A 21,264-nucleotide genomic window follows, 5' to 3' on the forward strand; every position below is an offset into this window, starting at 1 on the left:
TAATTCTAGTTCTAATTTGGACTGTCACCCAAAATATGTATAATAAATGGAAGTTTTTTAGCCTTCTGGACTCTAAATTAAAAATATACAATTAATTAATTCATAAAGACCAAAGTAATTGTCACAGAGAGTATCTGAGATATCTTTTTGCATGGGGAAGTCCATATGAAATTGTTACGCAGAATTTGAAATGTTTCTCTTGTCTGTACTTTTCTCCTAAAATGAGGTCATGATACATTATCACCCAGTGCACTTAACCAGAGAAGCAAAAACTAAAGTGGATAGGATTATGAAGTTGTTCAGAGAATTTTCTTCTGACGGTAAATTAGTTTATTTGATATAGGCACTCTCATTGCAATCTTTATTTCTGTTTTGAATTTTTTTAATCCCAAAAGGGCTTCTTCAAGTGTTGTAGGCATTCTATTCCATTTTAGAAACAAAATCATTTTTCCTTTCTTATGAGATTGCTCACAATTTATTGAAACAGATTTGAAAAGCAGAAAAGAGATTTTGTTTAAAGAGTCATAGAATCTTGGAATGTTTTAAATTTAGAGGGAGCCTCAAGAATATCTAGTTCCAACCCCACAACCATGGACAGGAACATCTTCCACCAGACCAGGTTTAGACCTAGACTTGTATGATTCCTGAGATCCAGAACATCTCTGGACAGCCTGTTTCCAGTCTCACCACGCTCATGTCATGTAATGACATTTATCTGGGAAAATGTTGTAACCGAGAGACCACGAGGTTCAGTGCAGCTCTTGTAATTTAGGAAATGTTAATATGAAATTAATTCTCTGTAAAATACTCTTTAATACACCAGCATTTAATTTTTTTCACTTAAATTTGCAGCTTATCAGCTCAGGAAGTGCCAGCCTCCACCCACAGTTGCACATGCAGATTTGTTTACAGAAGATGATGACTTTGAAATAGGTAAAAAGATAGTATTTATTTTCCTTTCTTCTGTTTTCAGTTGAATTCTAGTTAAACTAAGCTATTTCATCTTCCATCTGAGATTTTGATATGCTTCTGTTTGAAGGAATTTTTGAGGTTTAACTTTTTTTTCAATACCTTTTTCAGGAGATTTTGTGAAGTACCGGTGCCATCCTGGTTTCACCCTTGTTGGACAAGATATATTAACCTGCAAACTGAATGCACAGTTGCAGTTTGAAGGATCCTCTCCATCCTGTGAAGGTAAATATGTATTTGCATGGTGTGTATATCATTAATGTGCATCCTACATAAAGCATCACATTTTAGACACTGTCATTTTGTTGATGCTTAAAAGAAAATTTTCCATTTGCTTCTTTAATATCTAAGAATTTCACATTTTTTATGTATTTGGCCCTAAGAATTTAATGTAGAAATTTTATTCTTTAGAACCAATAAGAAGTGATTTTAACTATTTGACTCCACCATTACTGAAACACTGATTTCTTACATTACTTTACAATATTCTATATTGCTTCATATCAAACCAAGGATTTATTTTTATTTTTGAAAAATACTAAAAATATGAATTTAAATTAAGCTTTCAAATTAAAATAAGAAATTATTCTCTGTGCTTTGACAAATATGGTGACATTTTATACCAGACTTACATGAAAAAGTTGCACCTGATTTCTTTTCTTCAGCCAAGTTGTATCTTTATATAAATTTAATTTCCTTAATTCCTTAATTTCTGGAAACTAGAATTACTTGGTTTTATTTCTATCCCAGCCTTCCCAGTATTACTGTGGACATAAATGTTGAATGTAATTCCTATTTTATTATAAAACCCTAGCTTATATTTATGAATCATACAAAATATTGCAAGATCACTTAAAAGTTGTGCTTTTAATGACTGTCTTTATAGTGTTTACTCATAAATAAATATTTGAAAGTACACATGTTGCATTTTGTAAACCTAAGTATCTGAAGGGGGGGAAATATACATTTCTGCACCTGACCAGAAATTCTGTATACCAGACCATATACCCAGTGTTCCATATCTAGCACTGGCCAATAATGATTTTCAAGTGAAGGACAGAAAATCATTGCAAACATGCAGTTAATTAGGGCCTCAACCCAGCTGTAGCTAAACCACTCTTAAGCTAGAAATGTTCTTTATATTTTGAATCCTGTACGGCTGTTTCTTCATTGGAATTATTCAGTTCTATTTTGAACCCATGTAAATGCCTTAAATCCACAAATTTTTGTGCAAGAAGTTACAGAAATTATTTATTTATTTATCTATTTATTTATTTATTTATTTAATATGAGAAGTTATTTCTCTGTCTGCTTTGAACTTGGCACATGCTGTTTTCACTTCATGTCATCCAGTTCTTATGGGGAAAAATAATCAGTAACTCTTAAAAGTTATTCTCTATTCACCATACTTGTATCATGATTCTATAGACCAGAAGATATTCAATATTTTTAATTATTCTTCCCATCCTTTTCAATACCCTGCCCAACTCCTTTTCCTTAGGAGTGATGCAGGATGTATCGCATTTATACAAAATTATTTTATCCTCATATACTTGAAAAAAAATTTCTACTTGCTATGCAATTTGCATAATGTATTTCAAACTAATTTTTGAACTGCCTTCTTGTATTTCTACATTTTACCTATAATTTATAGTTGTTCGTATTGTCCTTGTTTAGATCAGCTTCATATTTTTTAAAGACACAAGAACACTTTCCATTCCCCTGAGCTGTGACAATATGTTGTAGTAGTCAAAAAATATATTTCTATGATAGAAGGCCAAGTTCTAGCATATTATATATGAGACTGATGACATATCTGACAGGCAAGAAAAATCAGTCTGCATGACCACTTCTACATCATTCTCAATAAATGACCTTCAGAGCAGCTGTAATCACAATACACCAGAGTTTTCTTACAGCTCCTTTCCCTTCCTGTCTGAGGACAGACTTTCTCAAAATGCTTTGTACTGTGTTATCTTGCCAAGTATTTTCTAGCATGCAGAGCCGGAGGCACCCATACAGAACATGCTGTCAGTGTGAATGGGTTTATGCTTCACAGTAGTTGAACAGTTGTGATTTCTGTTTCTACACTTGGAGCCGCTGCTCTCATCCTATCCCTTTATCCTCTTGCTACAAATTTCTTTCATTTTTTAGTTGCTGTTAGGGAAGTGTAGAGGTGTAAATTAAAGCACGATGGGCATTGTGACAGCAAGAAATATTCCAGTAGTGGTCACAAAAATTGAGATACTAAAGAGTTAAAGAGATAATGGGTATTCAGTATAAGGTAATATAGAGGCCCAAAACAAGTTAAGGAGATAATGTGATAATATTGTCCTAATGAGGTGTTAATATTTATGAATAGAAGCAAAATCAAAGATAAGGATATCAAAAGTAGTACTATAGTTAAGAAGCTTGGTCAGGCCTTCCCCAAAAAACCTAGATCAGATTTCTTCAAAAGCCATATTAGGGAATGTATTCCTCAAAACTAGAATATGAAGAAAGTGTTATGCTGCCATGCAGAATTACCTTTCTTATGACAATACCTCACTGCACACAATTCCATGTGACTGTGTAACATAAAGATAGTTATTTCCTGTTATATTTTTCTAAGCATTGCCTCTGTGCATGAATTTATACAAGTTTAACAAATAACATTATTTGGAATTTGCATGTGCAACAATGTTATTAAAAATGAATGTAAAATAGATTACTTTTGTCCTCCAATATGCCTAAAGCATGTTTTTAGTATTTATTCCTGTTTCATTCCAAGCTATTTTACAGTAGCTACTTTTAAAATTCATGGGATTTACTTATAAATAATTGATAATCAAATATATTGTGGGGCTCAAGCATTTAATCTATTTTGCAGCTCAGATTTTCTCAGCTGGTAAATTTCACATCAATTCCTAAACTTCTAAATGTGTAGGGAGTTGAGTCAACCTGTAATTTAACTGACAGAAGAGAGTCCATGAGGTATCAAATATGTTAATATGTTAGTCAACTGACAAATAAAATAAACAGTATTAAGAGTAGACTATTGTGGTGGATTGTCTTTGGATGGTCACCAGGTGCCCACCAAGACACTCTATTACTCCTGAGCAAGACAGGAGAAGGAAATAAGATGGAGAAAAACTTGTAGGTCAAGAAAAGGCAATTTACTAAAGCAAAATGAAAAGTCACATGCAAAAGAGAAAAAAGACAGATATTTTCTTCTTTTCAATAGCAGGTAATGTCCAGACAATTCCTGGGAAGCAGGACTTCAGCGCATGTAGCTGTCGTAAATAATAAGTACACCCTCTTCTTCCTCCTTCATTTTAGCCTTTATTGCTGAGCCAATGTCATATTGTATGGAATATTCCTTTGGTCAGTTTGGGTCAGCTGTCCTTCCTAGGCCCCTCCCAAGACCTTGCCCACCCCCAGTGTACTGGGAGGTGGTGGTGCAGAATGGTGGAGACAGCACTGATGCTGGGCCAGCACTGCTCAGCAGTAGTTCCTCTGCATTATCAACTCCTTTGTAGCTACCAAGATAAAGCACAGCACTGTGAGGGGGCTGTGGGGAAAAATAGCTCCATTTCAGCTAGACCTAACATACATATATTTGCCTCAACCAGAGAAGTTTTTATTTAGGAGTATTCTATTTTTAAATATTATCCTAAAAGGGGAGAGCTAATATTATAGAAAAAGATTGAAGTAGCAGGTTTTGGGTTTTTTTTTAACCTGTTGTGTGCATAGTGAATACAAAATAATAAAACTGTGGAGTTTACTTTCATTCAAATTACATAGGAAGTAAATCTTGGCAATAGGAAGATCTAAAGCTCAGTGTTTAAAAAGATTTGGTCACTTCTGTCCTAGTACAAAAGAGGTACTGAGCTGTTTACAGATTAGAAGGACATAATAGTTTTAATTTTATTTGAATTTTCTGCTCTAGGAACATGCTGGTTTTGTCTCAGTACTACAGAGGACTATTCCATATCTCCTTTTACCCTTAGCATCACTATTTGTGTTGATTTGTATTAAAGAGGTATGGGTTTTTTTCCTCATAAACATTATTTCTCCTTTTTTGAAATTGTTTTGTTATTAAAATTCTGAAGTTCAGTAAGTGAATACAATAGAACATGTGGAGGAAAGAATTCCTACAGCAGTTCTGCTGATGTCTTTTCAATCCTAAAAGCAGTCAGACAAAAAGTCAGACACAGTTAGGTGGTAAAAATGCAGTTACCTATATAAAAGATCCTTTATGGTGCACAGCAAGGTGGAATGCATGCCGAAAATGCTCTGAAGATGCACGTGGTAACATAAAGCGGGCACAATTTTATATTTCACAAATTAGCATAACTGACAAGAATCCCCAGTTAGAGACACATGAGACAATTCTTCCCTGGTTTGACCCTTTTTGAAACTCCCCCTTTAGGTACTAACTAAACTTTTTTTATGAGAAAGTGTCTCAAGAAGACATTTTAACCTTGATTCCCAGAGAATTTAACCTCGGGCCCCAGAGGACTGGAGTCTCTAGGAATGTGTTTTGTCTTTCTGTCTAGTTATACAATAGGCTACAGAGCTACAAAAATATAAAGAATATAGAAAAGCTAAAAGGCTAAAATCAGTTTGGCATCACTGCATTGACCTATTTCTTGTGTATGTGTGATGATGTGTTCAAGGAAATACTACATCCTTTAAGCTGTTGGTTTTTTAATATTCACTCACCAAAGAAATGTTCTTAATTACAAAGCAACATCATACTTTTCCTCAATTATGAGAAAGGGGCATGAGGAAACACCTGAAAAAGGTACCTTTTCCCCCATGGTGAATAAATTAGTTTCAGGTCCCTTCTTAAGATTTGGCTGCAAAGAATGAGAGAGCTGAGAGCAGTATTTCTCTGTTATAAATAACTTTTAAATGCTTTTGAAATAAATTGTTTTGTATTGTATTTTTGAATCTTATTCTTAGTTGATAGTCTTCTACTCAAAATTCAAAAAACTTCATATACTGGAGTAAGTAAACAGAGTCCATTTAGAGAGTTCTTGGGAAGATACTTGGAGGGCACCTCTCTGAAAATGATACCTGTGGTAATTTAGCTGAAAGAGCGCCCATATAAAGGAGGCAATAATAGCCTTTTAGATTAACCCAGCTGTAAACTTCTCTGAAGAATTATACTTCCCAAGTAATGAGATCAGCAGGCTTTTGTCTTGTCCGGACTGTCTCTGTGTTACATTCAGATTTTGTTTGCACACCCCAAATCTAAATGACTACTATATAATTGGTTTAATGAGTAATTTGACCAATGGTTATTTCCATAACTCCCTAAGATCCTGAGGAAAAGCAGGCAACAAAAGACATTTGTATCCTTTACATTTGTGCTGCTAGGGTTTGTTGTTTAGTGTTTAGTGTTAAACATGGCATGTTTACAAAACCACTCCAGATGTACTTCCGATACTCCCATATCACATTCCAAGTGACCCATACATTTCAACTTCTTGTTTGTCATGTTTAGTTGATTGTAGCCATTTCTAAACCATAGTTTATCCAGAGAGGTGACAGCTTTCCAGTATTGAAAAAAATCACTGTGTGTTGCTGTGAAAAGTCTGACAACATCACTTATTTCTCCAGGACACTTGTAATTTATGACTTTGAAGACAGGCTTTTAGTTCTCAAGTAGCTCTAGTAGACATTACCATTTTTAATAAACATTTCAAATAAGTCAATACTCAGTAAAATTCACCTTTTCCCTTCTTAAAATAGTCCGTAGCATAAGGAATGATACTACAGGATAAAACAGGTTGTGGAACTGTGTTGTGTCAGCTACTCTTCATCACTGATGTGCACTTTTATTCATGTCTGACAGGAAATGCTTTTGGGAAAATTCTTGCTATTTATCTGAAAATATTTCTCTGCCCAATTTTTTTCTTTGAGTATTTGTGGGCTTACTTGTATTTTCTGTGGATTTATGAGTCAGAGCACTTTTTGACAGTATTTTCCCAAGTTATTCTTGTCTTTTTCTGAAGAATAGAGTAAGTCAAAGTAGCAGTGTGCATCATTTTAAGAGAACAAGAGAAGCAGCTATTGTCATTAAACACATACGTTAGACAGACATTCATGTGAAATTTCTGGGTGTAATTTTACTACAGGTGTTTCTACCTCAAGAGGCAATCCCTGGATTACTGGCAAAAGAATTCTTACTGCTTTATGTATCATTGTCCCATCAGCTTTCACTCTCCTAAGATCTTCTGTAAAAGATGGCTTTGCTTCTAAGGGATCTCTCTGTTGCAGCCAGTGCTGTCAAATGATAGCAGAAAGGGATATATGCCAAACAAGAATTATTTGCTTTCGATCTTTTCCTCAGTCCAGATCTTGTTCTCCTGTTTGAAGGCCTATTCTCACTTGCATATTACATCCCTCCTTTTCACTGCCTGACACTTTTCTCTCTGACCAAAGAGATTTTTAGCTACAACTAAACCTAAATTATCCCTTCAAGTTTGCTAAAGGCCTTCTGAAGAAAATGGTCCAGTTCTTAATGTTTGTTTCTGATATTTATGTGTAGATTTTCCCCTGTAGTATGTTTTTTCTACTGACCACTTTTCCCTCTGTTGTTGTGTTTTTTGCCTTTCTTACAGCCTTTATTTAAGTGTTTGGGTACTGTGACAGATGATTTCCAGGAATGCATTTCTATCAGATATATTTGTGAATCTTACATAAAAACCATTGTTAAAATGGACATATATTATGAAACTGTGGACAAAATGTATCAGATTTCAACAGGAAACAGATTTGAAAAGAGAGTCCTTCATGAGAGGCAAAATATTAAAGAAAAATAGTGACTAACAAAACTTCCTGATCCAACCAGGGTTTAGGATACAAAATTTACAGTATTTTAATATACTATCTTCCTTTCAGTATGCAGAGGTCATAAACACCTATGAATATGGGGTGAAATTTAAAGTTCAGACTTCAAATAATAGGGCAAGTAGTTGCTAGGATCTTACTTGGATAACTTGAAGCATTCTGTATCCAAAGTGAACACCTTACATAAAACCTGTGTACTTTCAAATGATCTGCTATATCTAGATCTTTCAGCATTGTCATGTTCATGTAACAGGCTTCATTCTTAAAGCTGGGTCATTTTTTTAAGATCCCAAATGTAATACAATTTCCAAATAAAAAGTTTTATCAGTACTTTTACCTCACCTGTGTGAACGATCACAACCAACATATGTGAATTCCTTTACTGAAACTGCATTGGGGTCTAACATATTTCTTTCTGGGTAGATTATTTTCTATAATTAATAAATTAATATAATGTTTCCTAAATGCAAGTTTTAAAAAAGTGGTCCTTTTTCCATGCATATTATAGGGAACTTTTTTCCCCCTTCCATCTAGAATATGGTTCTAATGCATTTTCATTTGGAAACTGACCCTGAAGTATGCATTTCATGGTGAAGAAGCACTTTGTTTTATTGCTACTCTTAGTTCTCTTTTTGTGTCCTTTTTAGCACAATGTCCAGCAAATGAAATTCGTACAGAATCGTCAGGAGTGATCCTCAGTCCAGGTTATCCAGGCACTTATCCCAACTCTCAGACATGTTCTTGGACTATTAAGGTTGAGCCAGGATATAACATCTCCATTTTTGTAGAAATGTTTCAAAGTGAAAAGCAATTTGATGAGCTGGAGGTATTTGATGGTAAGAGAGATTTAAATTCTATCTAATTACACAAGAACAAATACTGGGTGGAGTAATTTTGAATTGTTTGGTTCATAATACAGTGATATATCTGAAATTTAAACAATAATTCAGAATTCCTGTTACTTTTGCCTTAAGTCTGAATCTATTAGCTAATGAAAGTTTTTATAGATGTATTCAGGACAGAGAAGATTTTAAATTTTCTTAGGTATTGTTACAGGAGGAGCAATAACAACTGCAGCTTCCCTAGGAAAGTCGCCCTGTTTTCTGTTTCCTGGGAAGTGTATGGAGGTGTCTGAAAGGAGAAGTTAACGTGCTGGTCTGTAATGGTTCATTTCTGGTGAAGAAGTATTTTGGGGTTATAACTGCATTTTTCCAAATGAATAAAATTATTTGAGTCTAAATACTGAAATATATACTTCAAATACCTTTTCTGCTTTCTCCATAGCATAGCAAACTAGTGCTGTTCACTGTTTGAATATACTGTTGAAGTGTTGAATACCACTGTGGAAGTGTTCAACTATCTGTTTTGGGAAAAAAGAGCAGAGAAATGACCAAAACTCATTTTCTGGTGTTGTCACCTCTCAAAGGGCCCTACATAATTCTTATTTTCTACTTAATTCTGAACTTATTATGATTTACTATTGATTTCATTTGAGTTGCCATTGATTGTCAAGGATAACTAGTCTATGATTGTTCTTAAATACATTTTTATTCATTTAGAGACCATTATCGTATCTTCCTTCATTAACCAAGAATATATGATAAGTGTGATGGAAATGATGAATATTCACTATGGGAGTTTCACAGCATGAAAAAATATTAAAAGGTCATATCTTTTGAGGCATTTTTTTCCAAGTATTCTTCTGAAGGATTAGAATTTAATGTCTAAAATTTTTAAATTATTTTACTTTTTGGTAGAAACATCCTAAAAAAATCTACAAAACTTTTGATGCTTTTAAAAATGCCACTTCATTAGCATATTTTTTCTTTATAACCTGTATGTTGGTCCATGTCAGCTTAGTGCAGAAAATAGTCTGCAAAGAATCTATTAAGATTGGCTTTTTCTCTATTCCATTTTGTATCAAAGACAATATGGAGCATTACTGGAACTTTTCTAGTGGTCTGATCACTTTGTTTGCTTTTGATAAAGTCTGTTGAAACAGTATAATTTTCCTGATGTATATTTTTGTTTTCTTTCCTGTGAATTTAAATGTAAAGAAACCAGATTATCAATAATACGTCTGAGAGAAGAGCTAATGTTGTTCCTACATTTTTAAACATTTTAATTTTATGGCATGAAATAATATGCTTACAAATTCATTTCTACTGCAGCTCTGCAGAAGTAATTTTTTCTACCACCTACCAGCAACCTTAAGTGAAAAAGATAATGGCATATTTATAACTGCTCAACTATTGTGCCGTGTGGAGATTCCTGACCTAGCTCTCAGCAAGTCTGTATTCAGATGTGGGCCATTGCAGTGGCTTGCAGAGATACTTGTTTGTGTCCCTGTGGCCACATTAGCAATGTACTTGGCTAGACTAATTAGTTGTACATCTCAGCATGAGTTTTTGGGGGTAGAAGGCAATGCTGATGTGGCTAAACTGCTTCCAGTGATGGCTATAAGTCAGACTCAAATGTTGCTGCATTTTGCAGCACATATATGTTATATTGTGGGGCCCTGTGTGGTCCAAAAGAGTGTACTTCATTTAGGTTAGTAGAACTGCACTGATATATCTATAACAGGTAAAGATACATCATCAAACTTCATGCAGAAACTGTATAAAGATTTTTCAAGACAAGTTTTAGAGAACTGGTGTTGCTAAGACACTCATCTCTGATTGCTTTATAAGGCAGCTTTGGAATGCAAACCACAGCAGGGACTACACCTGCCTGACTGCACTGTACATTATGGTGCTTCAGCAGCTGGATGATGATCAGTGTAGGAACCAGTCAGTAAAGTCACCCTGCACAACTGGGAGCAGCAAGCCCATTAGCCATTCCCACTTACCTGTCAGACCCTTAGAAAAACCTACCTGGATTCTAAACTAAAGAAGACATAACGTTACATTAACATCATTATGAAAGTATTTTGGACTTGAAAATACTGCATTCAGGCTATTTACATTGAATAGCATTAATTTAATACAGAAAATATTATTTTTTTTATCTCTGAAATAAACCAAGACTAATAAATCACTGAAAATAGAAGGAAATGCAACTTTTATCTAATATTCAAAAAACATCATATGACAGATCACCACACCAGAAGTTGAGTGTGTTCAGTATTTCCTTATACAGACAAACTCTGAAATAATAATTAAATAAATGACAGATTCAAGAACAACTGAGTCATGCTGCTGACCTTCCTGAACACCCTCTGAAGAGCTGACTGCTAGTCATTAGCTGACTGCTAATGACTAAAAAATTTGGTGTGGCATATGGTGCTGCAAAATAATTTCATGATCACTAATAAGGATTCTCACCTTATTGTGGGTAGTTGATCTTTATTTGTAGAAGTCCATTTTTCTGTCCCTTGAGGATTTTAAAAGAACATTTATGTTCCAAACTGTAGCAAGGGTATTAAACAGATTTATAAAATCCAAAGTGAAGCACAGTGTAACTGAGTCAAATGTCATGTTCTAAATAATTTGTTCAAGCAAAAATAGAAATTTACCTATGCATTCCTTATCATTTATCCTACACTGTAATCATCAAACACTAACTCTGCAATATGATAAACAAACAAGTTATGAAGCATATTGATAAGGGCATGATGAGCAATCTATGCCTAAAGCAATGCTTATTTGTTCTTATATTGTAGATGCATTTATTATTTAGAATTTTTTTAGTAATACATACTTAGTTGTAATATTGTCATTAGGGTAGCTGAAATGCAGTTCCTAAGAACTGGGAGATAATTTTAACGTTTACGTTTTTGTGTTTTCCATAGCCTCGCTTTTATACCTGAAATGTCCCAGTCAGAAAATACACCTTTATTTTTATTGAACAGGATGGGGCTGACAACAATCATATTCAATTTTTAGGTGTCATTTCATTCAGTTTTATTTTTGTATTTTCATGAAACATAAGAAGACCTAATCAGGCTGTAGCTGCTCAAACTCAGCAAAAAATGAATAAATTAAACTCTTTATTTGTAACAGCAACTCAGACCAAGATAATGTTGGTTGATATAGTTTTCTTAAACTTGAAAAAAAATGGAGCAAAAGACATAGGGAACATATAGAAGGCAGTGGTTCAGCTGGAGAGAACATAACCTTCAAATGGAGGAAAAAAATGCCATTTCATGTTTTAGAGAGCTTCCAGTTGGAGATTGGATTGATATATGTTGCTATATAATCAGTCCTGAAATGATTGTCTGTGCCTCTAGGGTTTTATTCTTGTGAAGATAGTGGTTTAGGGCCAGGACACAATTTTTCAGCATCTTGTATTTACCATAAATGAACACTACACTAAAATGAAACTATAATAAACATATTAATTAACAGAGCTGAATCCCAGTGAAGCATGTAAATTCCTAGCACTTCTACTATGTGTATGCCAAGTGAAATTGTGATGATCTTACACATGACAGAACTTTTTATTAGCTACTGTGGTTATTATGTAATGTGGTGGTGTTTAAATTATACAAGAATTACAATATCAAAAAATGTATAGGTTTGCTACCACTCACTAGTTAGAAAAGAGCTTAAATAAATAATAGATTTAAAAGGGTGAGGAGAAGAAACACAAACTCGTTCAGTGCATTTGTGTCACATGGAAATGAATACTTTTTTTTTTTAAACCACTACTTTTTCATGGAGAAAAATTTTTCATATTTATGGAGTAATCACTAATTGCTTTATATTTCCATTTTTTGTATCAAAATTTTTTATCTTGCATAAAAATGTGTTTATAAACATACACATATGTTTACATATGCTTGTATAAAGCAGTTATAGTGCTCTCTAGTGAAAACCTAAAACCAGATGGAAAGTTTAAATGAGGATCTGTTAGTTATTTTTCTGACAAGGAAGTGTCAGGCTATTTCCTATTCTACCATGCTCACATTCACAGATGAGTTACAATGTGGAAAGAATTACTTAAACCCATAGTACTTTGAAACTTCAATAGTTTCTTTATTCATCTCTGAAGGTTCTTCTGGGCAAAGCCCTTTACTGGTTGCTTTGAGCGGAAATCATACTGGGCAACTGAACTTCACAAGCAAAATGAATCAGCTGTATCTCCGCTGGTCAACTGATCATGCAACCAGCAAGAAAGGATTCAAGATCCGTTACTCAGGTGACTATTCATGCTTTCTATTAAATTATACTTTGTGGATATACTGTTGTCCCCCTAGACTTAAAGCCATTGCAACTGTTCAGCATCAAATAGAACTTGTAAAATAATGTCTGTTTCTCTGAAGATAATTTTTTATAGTGTATATTTTAAGGATGTGAAATCATTCTTTCTAAGTTTAAGGTAAGCACAGAACGTGGTCTCTCCATTTTTTTCCAGTGTGCCAAAGATCTCTGGATTAATACTTCTCCAGCTAAGACTCCTCTTTGCACCTGTTCTCTTGTCTTATCAGACAGATAAGAAGAGAGGCCTTTTAAATGTAGTGGTAGGGATAACCGTTAGATTTACACAAAAGTACTCAGAGGTGAGAATTTTGATCCTCAATAGCTGTCCAGTACTTCAGCTGCAATTCAGTACACAATTATTAGGTTTACAATTTCCTAGTGTTGCAGTTCACAACTCTCATTACTATGTTTTTCTTCGTGTACAAATAAATGAAAAAAGGGGGAGAGGGGTTGTGGAATAAGCCACTCATTTCTTCAACAGGCTGCATATGAATCTGGTAACATGAAAATATGTAAGTAGATTATCTAAATAGTGCCAAAATTATTTCCCTTATTAATTATAATAATCAAGAAGAAACATATTGCAGTACTGGATTATGTATTATGTGTAGACATGTTGACCCTTGTTCCGTTTGCAGCCTCTTTGTGATGTTTCCACACATCTACAGACACATTGCTACTAAAAGGCTTGGCTTAGACATCATTTACATGATGTGAATAGTACATGTGAGAGAGAAAGGTGATAATTGCTATCATTAACATTTCCTTCTTCTGTGTTTGGACTTGATTAACAATGTAAAGGTTGTGTGTGTTAATTTTGGTGGCTAATAATTGTCAATATAAATTAAGCAGAGAAAGGAATACTAAGAACGTTTTAGCAGAACACTTCATGAAGCACCAGGTATCTCTTATTTAGTCATGATATATGTTCTTAAGGAGACAGTTTTTGGAAAGCTCACTCCTTTTCTGTACCTTCCATGCTCTGCTTATCTAATTTCCAGAAAGTTTCTCTTGTTACTGAAACATAAGATCAGGGCTCAGCTCAGAGCATAATTATGATTGTTTTGGGGATTTAAGAACTAAGCAGAAACTGTTAGCAGTCAGGAAAAAAGTCATTATCTACACCTGCACCTTTAGATAATTACTACAGACAAACTGAAGCTGAGGGATGGGAAAAGGAAAGTTTTTTTCAAGAATACTGGAGATTAATTTAATTTTTATAGTAAAAAAGCAATTGCAAGACTTAATAGATGGATTGAGAGTGTGAAAGAGGGAACAAAGATAACCTGTCACATCATAGCCCTCAAATGTGTGGCAGTGAAAGGAGTGAGATTTCATTCATTAATTCAGAGTGACGAAGCAATATCAGGGTTACATGAACAGACTTGATGTGAAGATTTTGGTTTGTAAATGTCAAATTATTAAGGAGACTGATTTTTGAGGAATGGCAAAATATTTTGTACCTTTGCACGTACACAAAACGCCTTTTGCAGTACTGAAGAAATGGTCTGTAATTACTAGGCTCAGTTCATCAATTATTATGGCAGTAGCTATGACTAATGATAAAACTGGGGGACTGGAGACAGATATGCAGTCCTTATGGCTATGTTTTGGGAGCAAACAACAGTTTAGCTTTTTTTCTGCTTCACTAACCGTCAGTGCCTGCATTTTTCTCTAAACTTCTGTCCGTTTTACATGAGATTCAATGGAAATAATCAGCATGAAAGAAGAGTAACAGTGAACAGCAGCATAAACAATTGGATTTGAATCCTAATGAGGGAGAGCAACATCATGAAAGCAGGAAAAATACAAGATCCCAAAAAGGCTATTGATACTGTGGCAGCTGTGACTGAGCCAGCAGGCTTCCTCATGATGAAGAACCTATTGAAAGGAATTACTGCCCTCCCATAACCTTTCCCTTCTCCAGCTATGCCTGTGAACAAAATTTTGTAAATTGTGGTTTTGTCACAGCTAGATTTCACTTGAAGTTACATATTTTATTCACTGTTAAAAAGTGATAGAAACTTTGATGGGAATGCTTAATATTTTCTTTAGTATACAACCTTAATTGTTTAAGCTGTTTGCTTAATATTTACAGTCATGTAGTATAAGACTTTTTGCTAAATCTCAGTGGAAGAAAGCTGGGACATTACAGCAGATGGGTATTCTTTTAAGGGTTTTGACATATTATAGAGGCACTAGCATAGATTTTAGTCCAAACTATACATTTCCTAACTGCACTGTTGCCTAGATATTAAAAGATCTCTTTCTTAATCTATGGAGTATCTGCATAGCATCCCTCAATAATTTATAACCCTGTATGCACATTCCTACCCAAGCAAGCTAGGGTAAAAGTATAACTAAGAAGAGGTAGATGACTCTTTATTTATTTATTTATTTATTTATTTATTTATTTATTTATTAATTATTGGTAGAGAGAATGAAAGTGCACTACAGTACCTAGCATGTACACTGGAGGCACAAGGGCTTGGCAACCAGATGGGAACTTCATTTGCTGCTTTTCAAATTGACATTGCTACTAGAACATTTACAGGCTTTTTTTTAACTTTTGGTTATTCATTCAAAAGTGAATAAGTCAGGTGGTTACTTAGATAATTTGTAATTTCCTGCCTCAATTGTCCTTATGCCTCAGATTTAACTGGCCAGGTTTTTGTAGAAGGGGAGCTACAAGTATGGCTTCTGTGAGAAGCTGCCAGAAGCTTCCCCCGTGTCCAAAAGAACTATCTCCAGCTGGTTCCAAGATAGACCTGTGGCTGAACACAGATTGTGGTAGTGCCTCTGCAATAACACACTGAAAAAAAGATACATACATATATATATATATATATATATATATATATATAATCAGCAGCAGCTAGGAGTGAGAATACATGAGAGTGACAGCCCTGCAGAAACCAATGTCAGTGAAGATGGAGTGGGAGGAGGTGCTCCAGGCACCAAAGCTGTTTCCCTGCAGCTTGTATTACCCGTTAACCCTAGCACACCACTAAGGCCCACCCAACTGCTTGCTCCCTTCTCCCACAGCAGGATACAGGATGGAGTAGAGAATCAGAAGAATAAATATGACAGCTATCCCCAGGAAAGCAGGGCTCCACCAGTCTTAATGGTGACTTGAATATAACTTGCAACATTGGTCCTTCCTTCTTCTCACAGCTTTTATTGTTGAGCATGACAACATCTTATGGACTATCTCTTTAGTCAGTTGGGGTCAGGTATCCCATCTGTATCCTCTCCCAAATCCCTGAGCATCCCCAGCCTCTTTGCTGGTGGGATGGGTTGAGAAACAGAAAAGACCTTGACTCAGTGTAAGCCTTGCTCAACAATGACATCTCGGTATTATCAACACTGATTTCATCAGAAATCCACAATACAGCCTTATATTAGAGCCTTTGAAGAAAATGAACTCTACCCTAGACAAACCAACACACCTGGGAAAAGAAGAGGGGAAGGGGAAGGCAGGCAGGGCAGAGGCTTTTCACAATTTGGTTTGATTTCTTATTATCTTACTCTGATTTGATTGGTAAAAAATTAAATTAATTTCCCCAAGTCAAATCTGCTTTTTCTATGTCAGTAACAGCAGAAAGATTTCTCCCTGTCTCTATCTCAGCCCACAAGCCATTTGTTGTATTTTCTCTCCCCTGTGTAGCTGAGAAGGGGAGAAATTCAGTGGCTTTGGTGTACACCTGGCATCCAGCAAGGGTCAACCCAGCACACTTTTATTATGTTCTTTTAATCTCATATGTAATTGCAAGAAGCTTAATTCTTCACCATTCATTTCTTGGGTTTTTTTAAGCTTTGGACATGTTAAACAAGTGTTCCTACTCCCTCTCTATTTCAATTCTAAATAAAAGAATATTGATTGGTTTGTCTTTACGTTTTCCAGTAGATGGTTAGAAGTGATAAGGGAACTGTGTGAAGAAGTTCATCAGACTCTGAATAATTGTTTCTTCTCCAATTTGTAAACTTCTGGGTGGTGATTTGCACAGCGGGAAGGTCACAGCGGTTTATACAGTACTCTGAATCACAAAAAATGTTCAGGATTATTTATAAAGGTTGAACCACTAGTAAAAAACAGCTTTCATATGAATAGCAGGTTATTTAATCAGATATTTAGTTTTGGAAGGGGAAGACATTCACAATTATGTCACTAAAGAGGAAACAGGCCTTTGCAAATTTATGTTGTCTTTTCATATTGTTTATTTGTTAGATTTATAATAAAATGCAAAAGAAAAGGAATGACAACTGGATCCCTTTTTGTTACTTGGTTGAGTATTGCTCTCCATTTTTATCCTGTTTATTTTAAAGTGAAAAGTAACATACAGAATGGATGGTCCATTAATTAAAGAAATAGTTTGGTAATAAGAAAAGATATATTTAGTTTTCTTATGTTACCTTACCTTCTTACTTCAGGCAGTGTTCAATTTCTTATCTATAAAGTGAGTATGACCGTAGCCTCTACTGCAGTGGATATTTAAGGAATAGCAGCACAAAGACGTAAGATTTCCTGGTAATATGAAAAAGACAATTAAATATCCAAAAAGGAAAGTTAAAAGGAAAAGAGTATACTGAGGTGTGACTTTTGATTTCCCAACATAAAATCTAGCATGTAACGTAAACAAAGCACTGTGGTATCAGAAGGAAATTTTTTCATCTATTTATAATTTCAAACATAGTTCTGTTTCTGTGAATACTTACAAATATCTTCTTCATATTAGTTTTTTTGACTACTGATCAAAGATACTGCTGGGAAATCAAGTCCTTTGCTAAGAGAAATTCTCTGATAAAATTTTGTAGATTCCCTGTAAGAGAGTGAGTTCTACAAAATCATGTGGGACGGTTGGACATGGAGTTTAAAAGAATTTTAATTTTTAATTGGGAGTAATTTAATTGAATTTCTTTGAGACAGTGTCTCAAACAGCAAAAAAAAAAAAAAAAAAAAATCCCTCAACATAAATGTTTCAACATTCCAGCTTCTAAAAGCAGATACTTTGTTAAACGAAGAGTGAGGTCCTACAAGATCAGTGTTTATATGTTGCTGTCTGCACATCCGTTGACTAGTGATATGTGATTTAGCTGGCAGCTATTATCCTCTTGGTACTCAGTGGCAAATTACAAAAGTTCTGATGTTAAGTGTCATGAATGTTTTGATTGTAAGTGAGCTGAAAGTGTTTGGTATGTTGCCTTACAAAATATACTGTTATCTAAGAGGTCTTGAAAGAATGTGGACAATATGTCATTTGGAAAAGTAAATTAAATCTATAACTGTAAAGATACATATGTATATATAGATAGATATAGATGTAGATATAGATTATATAGATATAGATATAGATATATAGATATATATAGATATATACACATATATACACATATATATACACACACTTCAGTTGCTGGAATGGTCGTGGAAGTTTATCACATTTTGTGGTAAAACATTGTCATTCCTAGATGAGAGCACTTCTGTTTTATTACACCTATTTCAGCTAACCCTCATGAGATTCCAGAACAGATTCCTCTCAGAAACTGGCTAGGAGAAAAACAGCGTTTTATCACAGTGGTCCTTGGCACAAGGCTGCAGTATTTTGTGAGTTCACTGTAAGGATTTCTACTAAGCTCAAATTTTTCACTCAATTAATAGTATCTGTAGTTTTCAGTCTGGCATTCTTCAAGTATTTGCTTACACTTCAGGTCTTAAGACATTTATTTATTGCTTTGTGTGTGGTTCTTCTTTTAATATGTCAGTTCCTGATCCTAGAAATTATTATATGTGCTTCATCCTGGGCTCTGAAGGGAGTTCAATTTAAAGAACAGATTAAAAATTACTAAAATACAGATTAAGAAGGGGATTGTATGTAGATTTATCTATTCTTTTACTGTATCAACAAGTGTACTTTTCAGAGTTCAAAAATAAAATTCCATCTTCAGAAATTTTAGATAATTTGCCTAAAATGATTTTTCTTTTCATGTTATCTGTAGCTTATATATAATACATTACTTTGAGTATCAGCCTTTTCTACACGTCACGCTGCCTTGGCAGCACAAATAGTATAGTTTTAGAGGAACTTTTACATGGATGTGGATTACAGACACTGCTTACCTTGTTTAAGGCTTCTGACTTACTACCAGCCAACTACTACTACTTTAAAATGTCATTAATAAAAATTTCTTAAGAAAGAGTGGAAGAGTGGAAGATCTGATCTATGTTAAATAAATCTTTTAAACATAAATTATCCAAACTAACATGTTTTGCCTCACAAAATGCATGTTAAATGTTTCAGAAACACTCTTAACAGTCATGAAAGTGTAAAGTTTGGTACTCTGGGAGCACAGCCCCTTTCTGATAGGTGGGATCTTTTCTGTACTTCTATCTGCTGAACTTTTCATTGTAGGAATCAAGGAATCTGCCTCACTTCATATAGTCCCATTCATCATACCTTTTTTGTCCCAAACCTTGTACTCATTATGGTCAAAATACTTCTGCCAAGACAGTCTAGCTGTTTTCCTTCTTTCTGATCTCCAGCCTTTTTTCCACCCCTCCCTTCAAATCAGTCTACTTTTACTGGTAGAAAACATAAGATTTTTTTTTTATCAAGCTTTTATTTATCTTTTTTTTCCCATCTAGCTCACCATCTTAGTTTCACTTGCTTCCTCTTTACAAAGACTCCCCTAATTTATCCTCTTCCTTTCTTCTGTCGGTGATCTTTTTCCTTGGCTCCCACTAGTCAATTTCATTTGATTTTATAAATTTTTCTTTCCAGTTTCTTTCCCTGAATCATATTTTACTCTGAACACAAGCTCAGTCTTTGATGCATCAATCCTTTTGGTGCCACTTCTAATGGCTAACCAAGTCCTTTTCTTTCTCTCTTTTTCATCACTTTCTCCTGGTCTCCAGTCCCTACCTTCCTGTTTCTCATCTCTTTGAACAACCTGTCATGGCTATTCTTCCCTATGGCTCTTAAATCAGCACCTTTATGTCAAGTATTCTTCTTTTCTCCAGTTATAGCCTCCCTATCCCACCAAACACATCTCATCATTTTATATTCACACTCAAATGTCTGCCTTTAATTTCACAGTAGCAGATGACCATCGGTTCCCGGATCTCCACTTCCCTATTTCCTACAGGTCCATGAAGCTGCTGCCACTCACTCACCTTGGATTGTCAGAAAAACTAAACATTAGTAACAGTAGGTTGAAGAGATGGTTGAAAACAGAAAATATACAGGAGTCATCCAGGTATCTGGAAAAGGACGATATAGTTTTCTGTAGAATATCTGCAACAATAAATTTTATTAATTAAGTATTTTCAAAGGGAGGTTGAAGCAAATTCTGTTTGGTATTGCTATTTTGTCTTCCTTCTTGTTTTCATCTACAAATTTCTTAGTTCAAAAGATTTTTTTTTTTCTTGACTCTTCTCTGGACACCACTTGATTCACTGGAGAGTTTAAACCATGCTTTTGGGCTCAAGGCATTGTTAATTGTTACAATATAAGCAAAAATTGTGACTGATAGATTTCCCCTTTGGCTCCTGAGGAAATTTTTAGGTTTTTGACATCATTCTGTGTAATTCAGCAGCCTGAATGTCCCCTATTTCATGCCCTTTTAAATCTCTCTCTGAATGGTCATGTATATTGTTGTAATTAACCACTAAATTAACTAAATTAACTAATACATGGCAATAAATACCCTGGCAATCAGAACAAAAAGTTTAACCTGTTATGCTAAAAATCTTATTATGCATATAAAAAAACTATTCTTTTATGTCTAGGCAAGAATTTACTGTTAGAATAACAATGTTCGCAGTATAATAACAGAATTACTAGTACAGATTAAATGGTTATAGGAGGAGATAGAAAAAAAGGAGGCATGAAAGGTACTATACAGAAAAACAGTATGGTTAGAATTGTCATACAGTGTTACCAGGCTAGAGACAAATATTTTATGTCTAGAATTGCAGTACTGATGTGATAAATTTGGAGTTTTTTCTGAATAGCATATTTTATTCATGACTCACCTGCTTTTCTTAAGATCTAGGATATTTAAAATTAGATAGCACTTAAGAAGTTGCTGGACCTGATTTTAGAAGTCTTAGCCTGCTTGTTTTGCAATAACAATCTTATTTATTTTTTAATATGTTGAATGGAAAATTAAAGCCATGTCTATTTTGTTTCTTTAAATGTCAAGCCCCCTTTTTAAAGAGTAATTTTATAATTAATGTAATTTAGGCAGGCAAGTG

The 21,264-nt window shown here is 34.5% G+C and overlaps 1 protein-coding gene across 1 annotated transcript in view; it reads left to right on the forward strand.

Moving 5' to 3' along the window:
- CSMD1 (CUB and Sushi multiple domains 1) overlaps positions 1-21,264 on the forward strand; it is a 1,065,588-nt gene that overhangs the window by 962,592 nt on the left and 81,732 nt on the right. Inside the window, exons 45-48 of the mRNA XM_014251392.2 lie at positions 853-933; positions 1,081-1,194; positions 8,457-8,645; positions 12,802-12,948. Of these exons, the coding sequence (XP_014106867.1) occupies positions 853-933; positions 1,081-1,194; positions 8,457-8,645; positions 12,802-12,948 (531 nt within the window). The remainder of the gene's footprint in view (positions 1-852; positions 934-1,080; positions 1,195-8,456; positions 8,646-12,801; positions 12,949-21,264) is intronic.

Source organism: Pseudopodoces humilis, chromosome 3 (assembly GCF_049639895.1).
Source record: "Pseudopodoces humilis isolate 2021_Gansu_Grassland_sample_001 chromosome 3, ASM4963989v1, whole genome shotgun sequence".
NCBI classification, from domain to species: Eukaryota; Metazoa; Chordata; class Aves; order Passeriformes; family Paridae; genus Pseudopodoces; species Pseudopodoces humilis.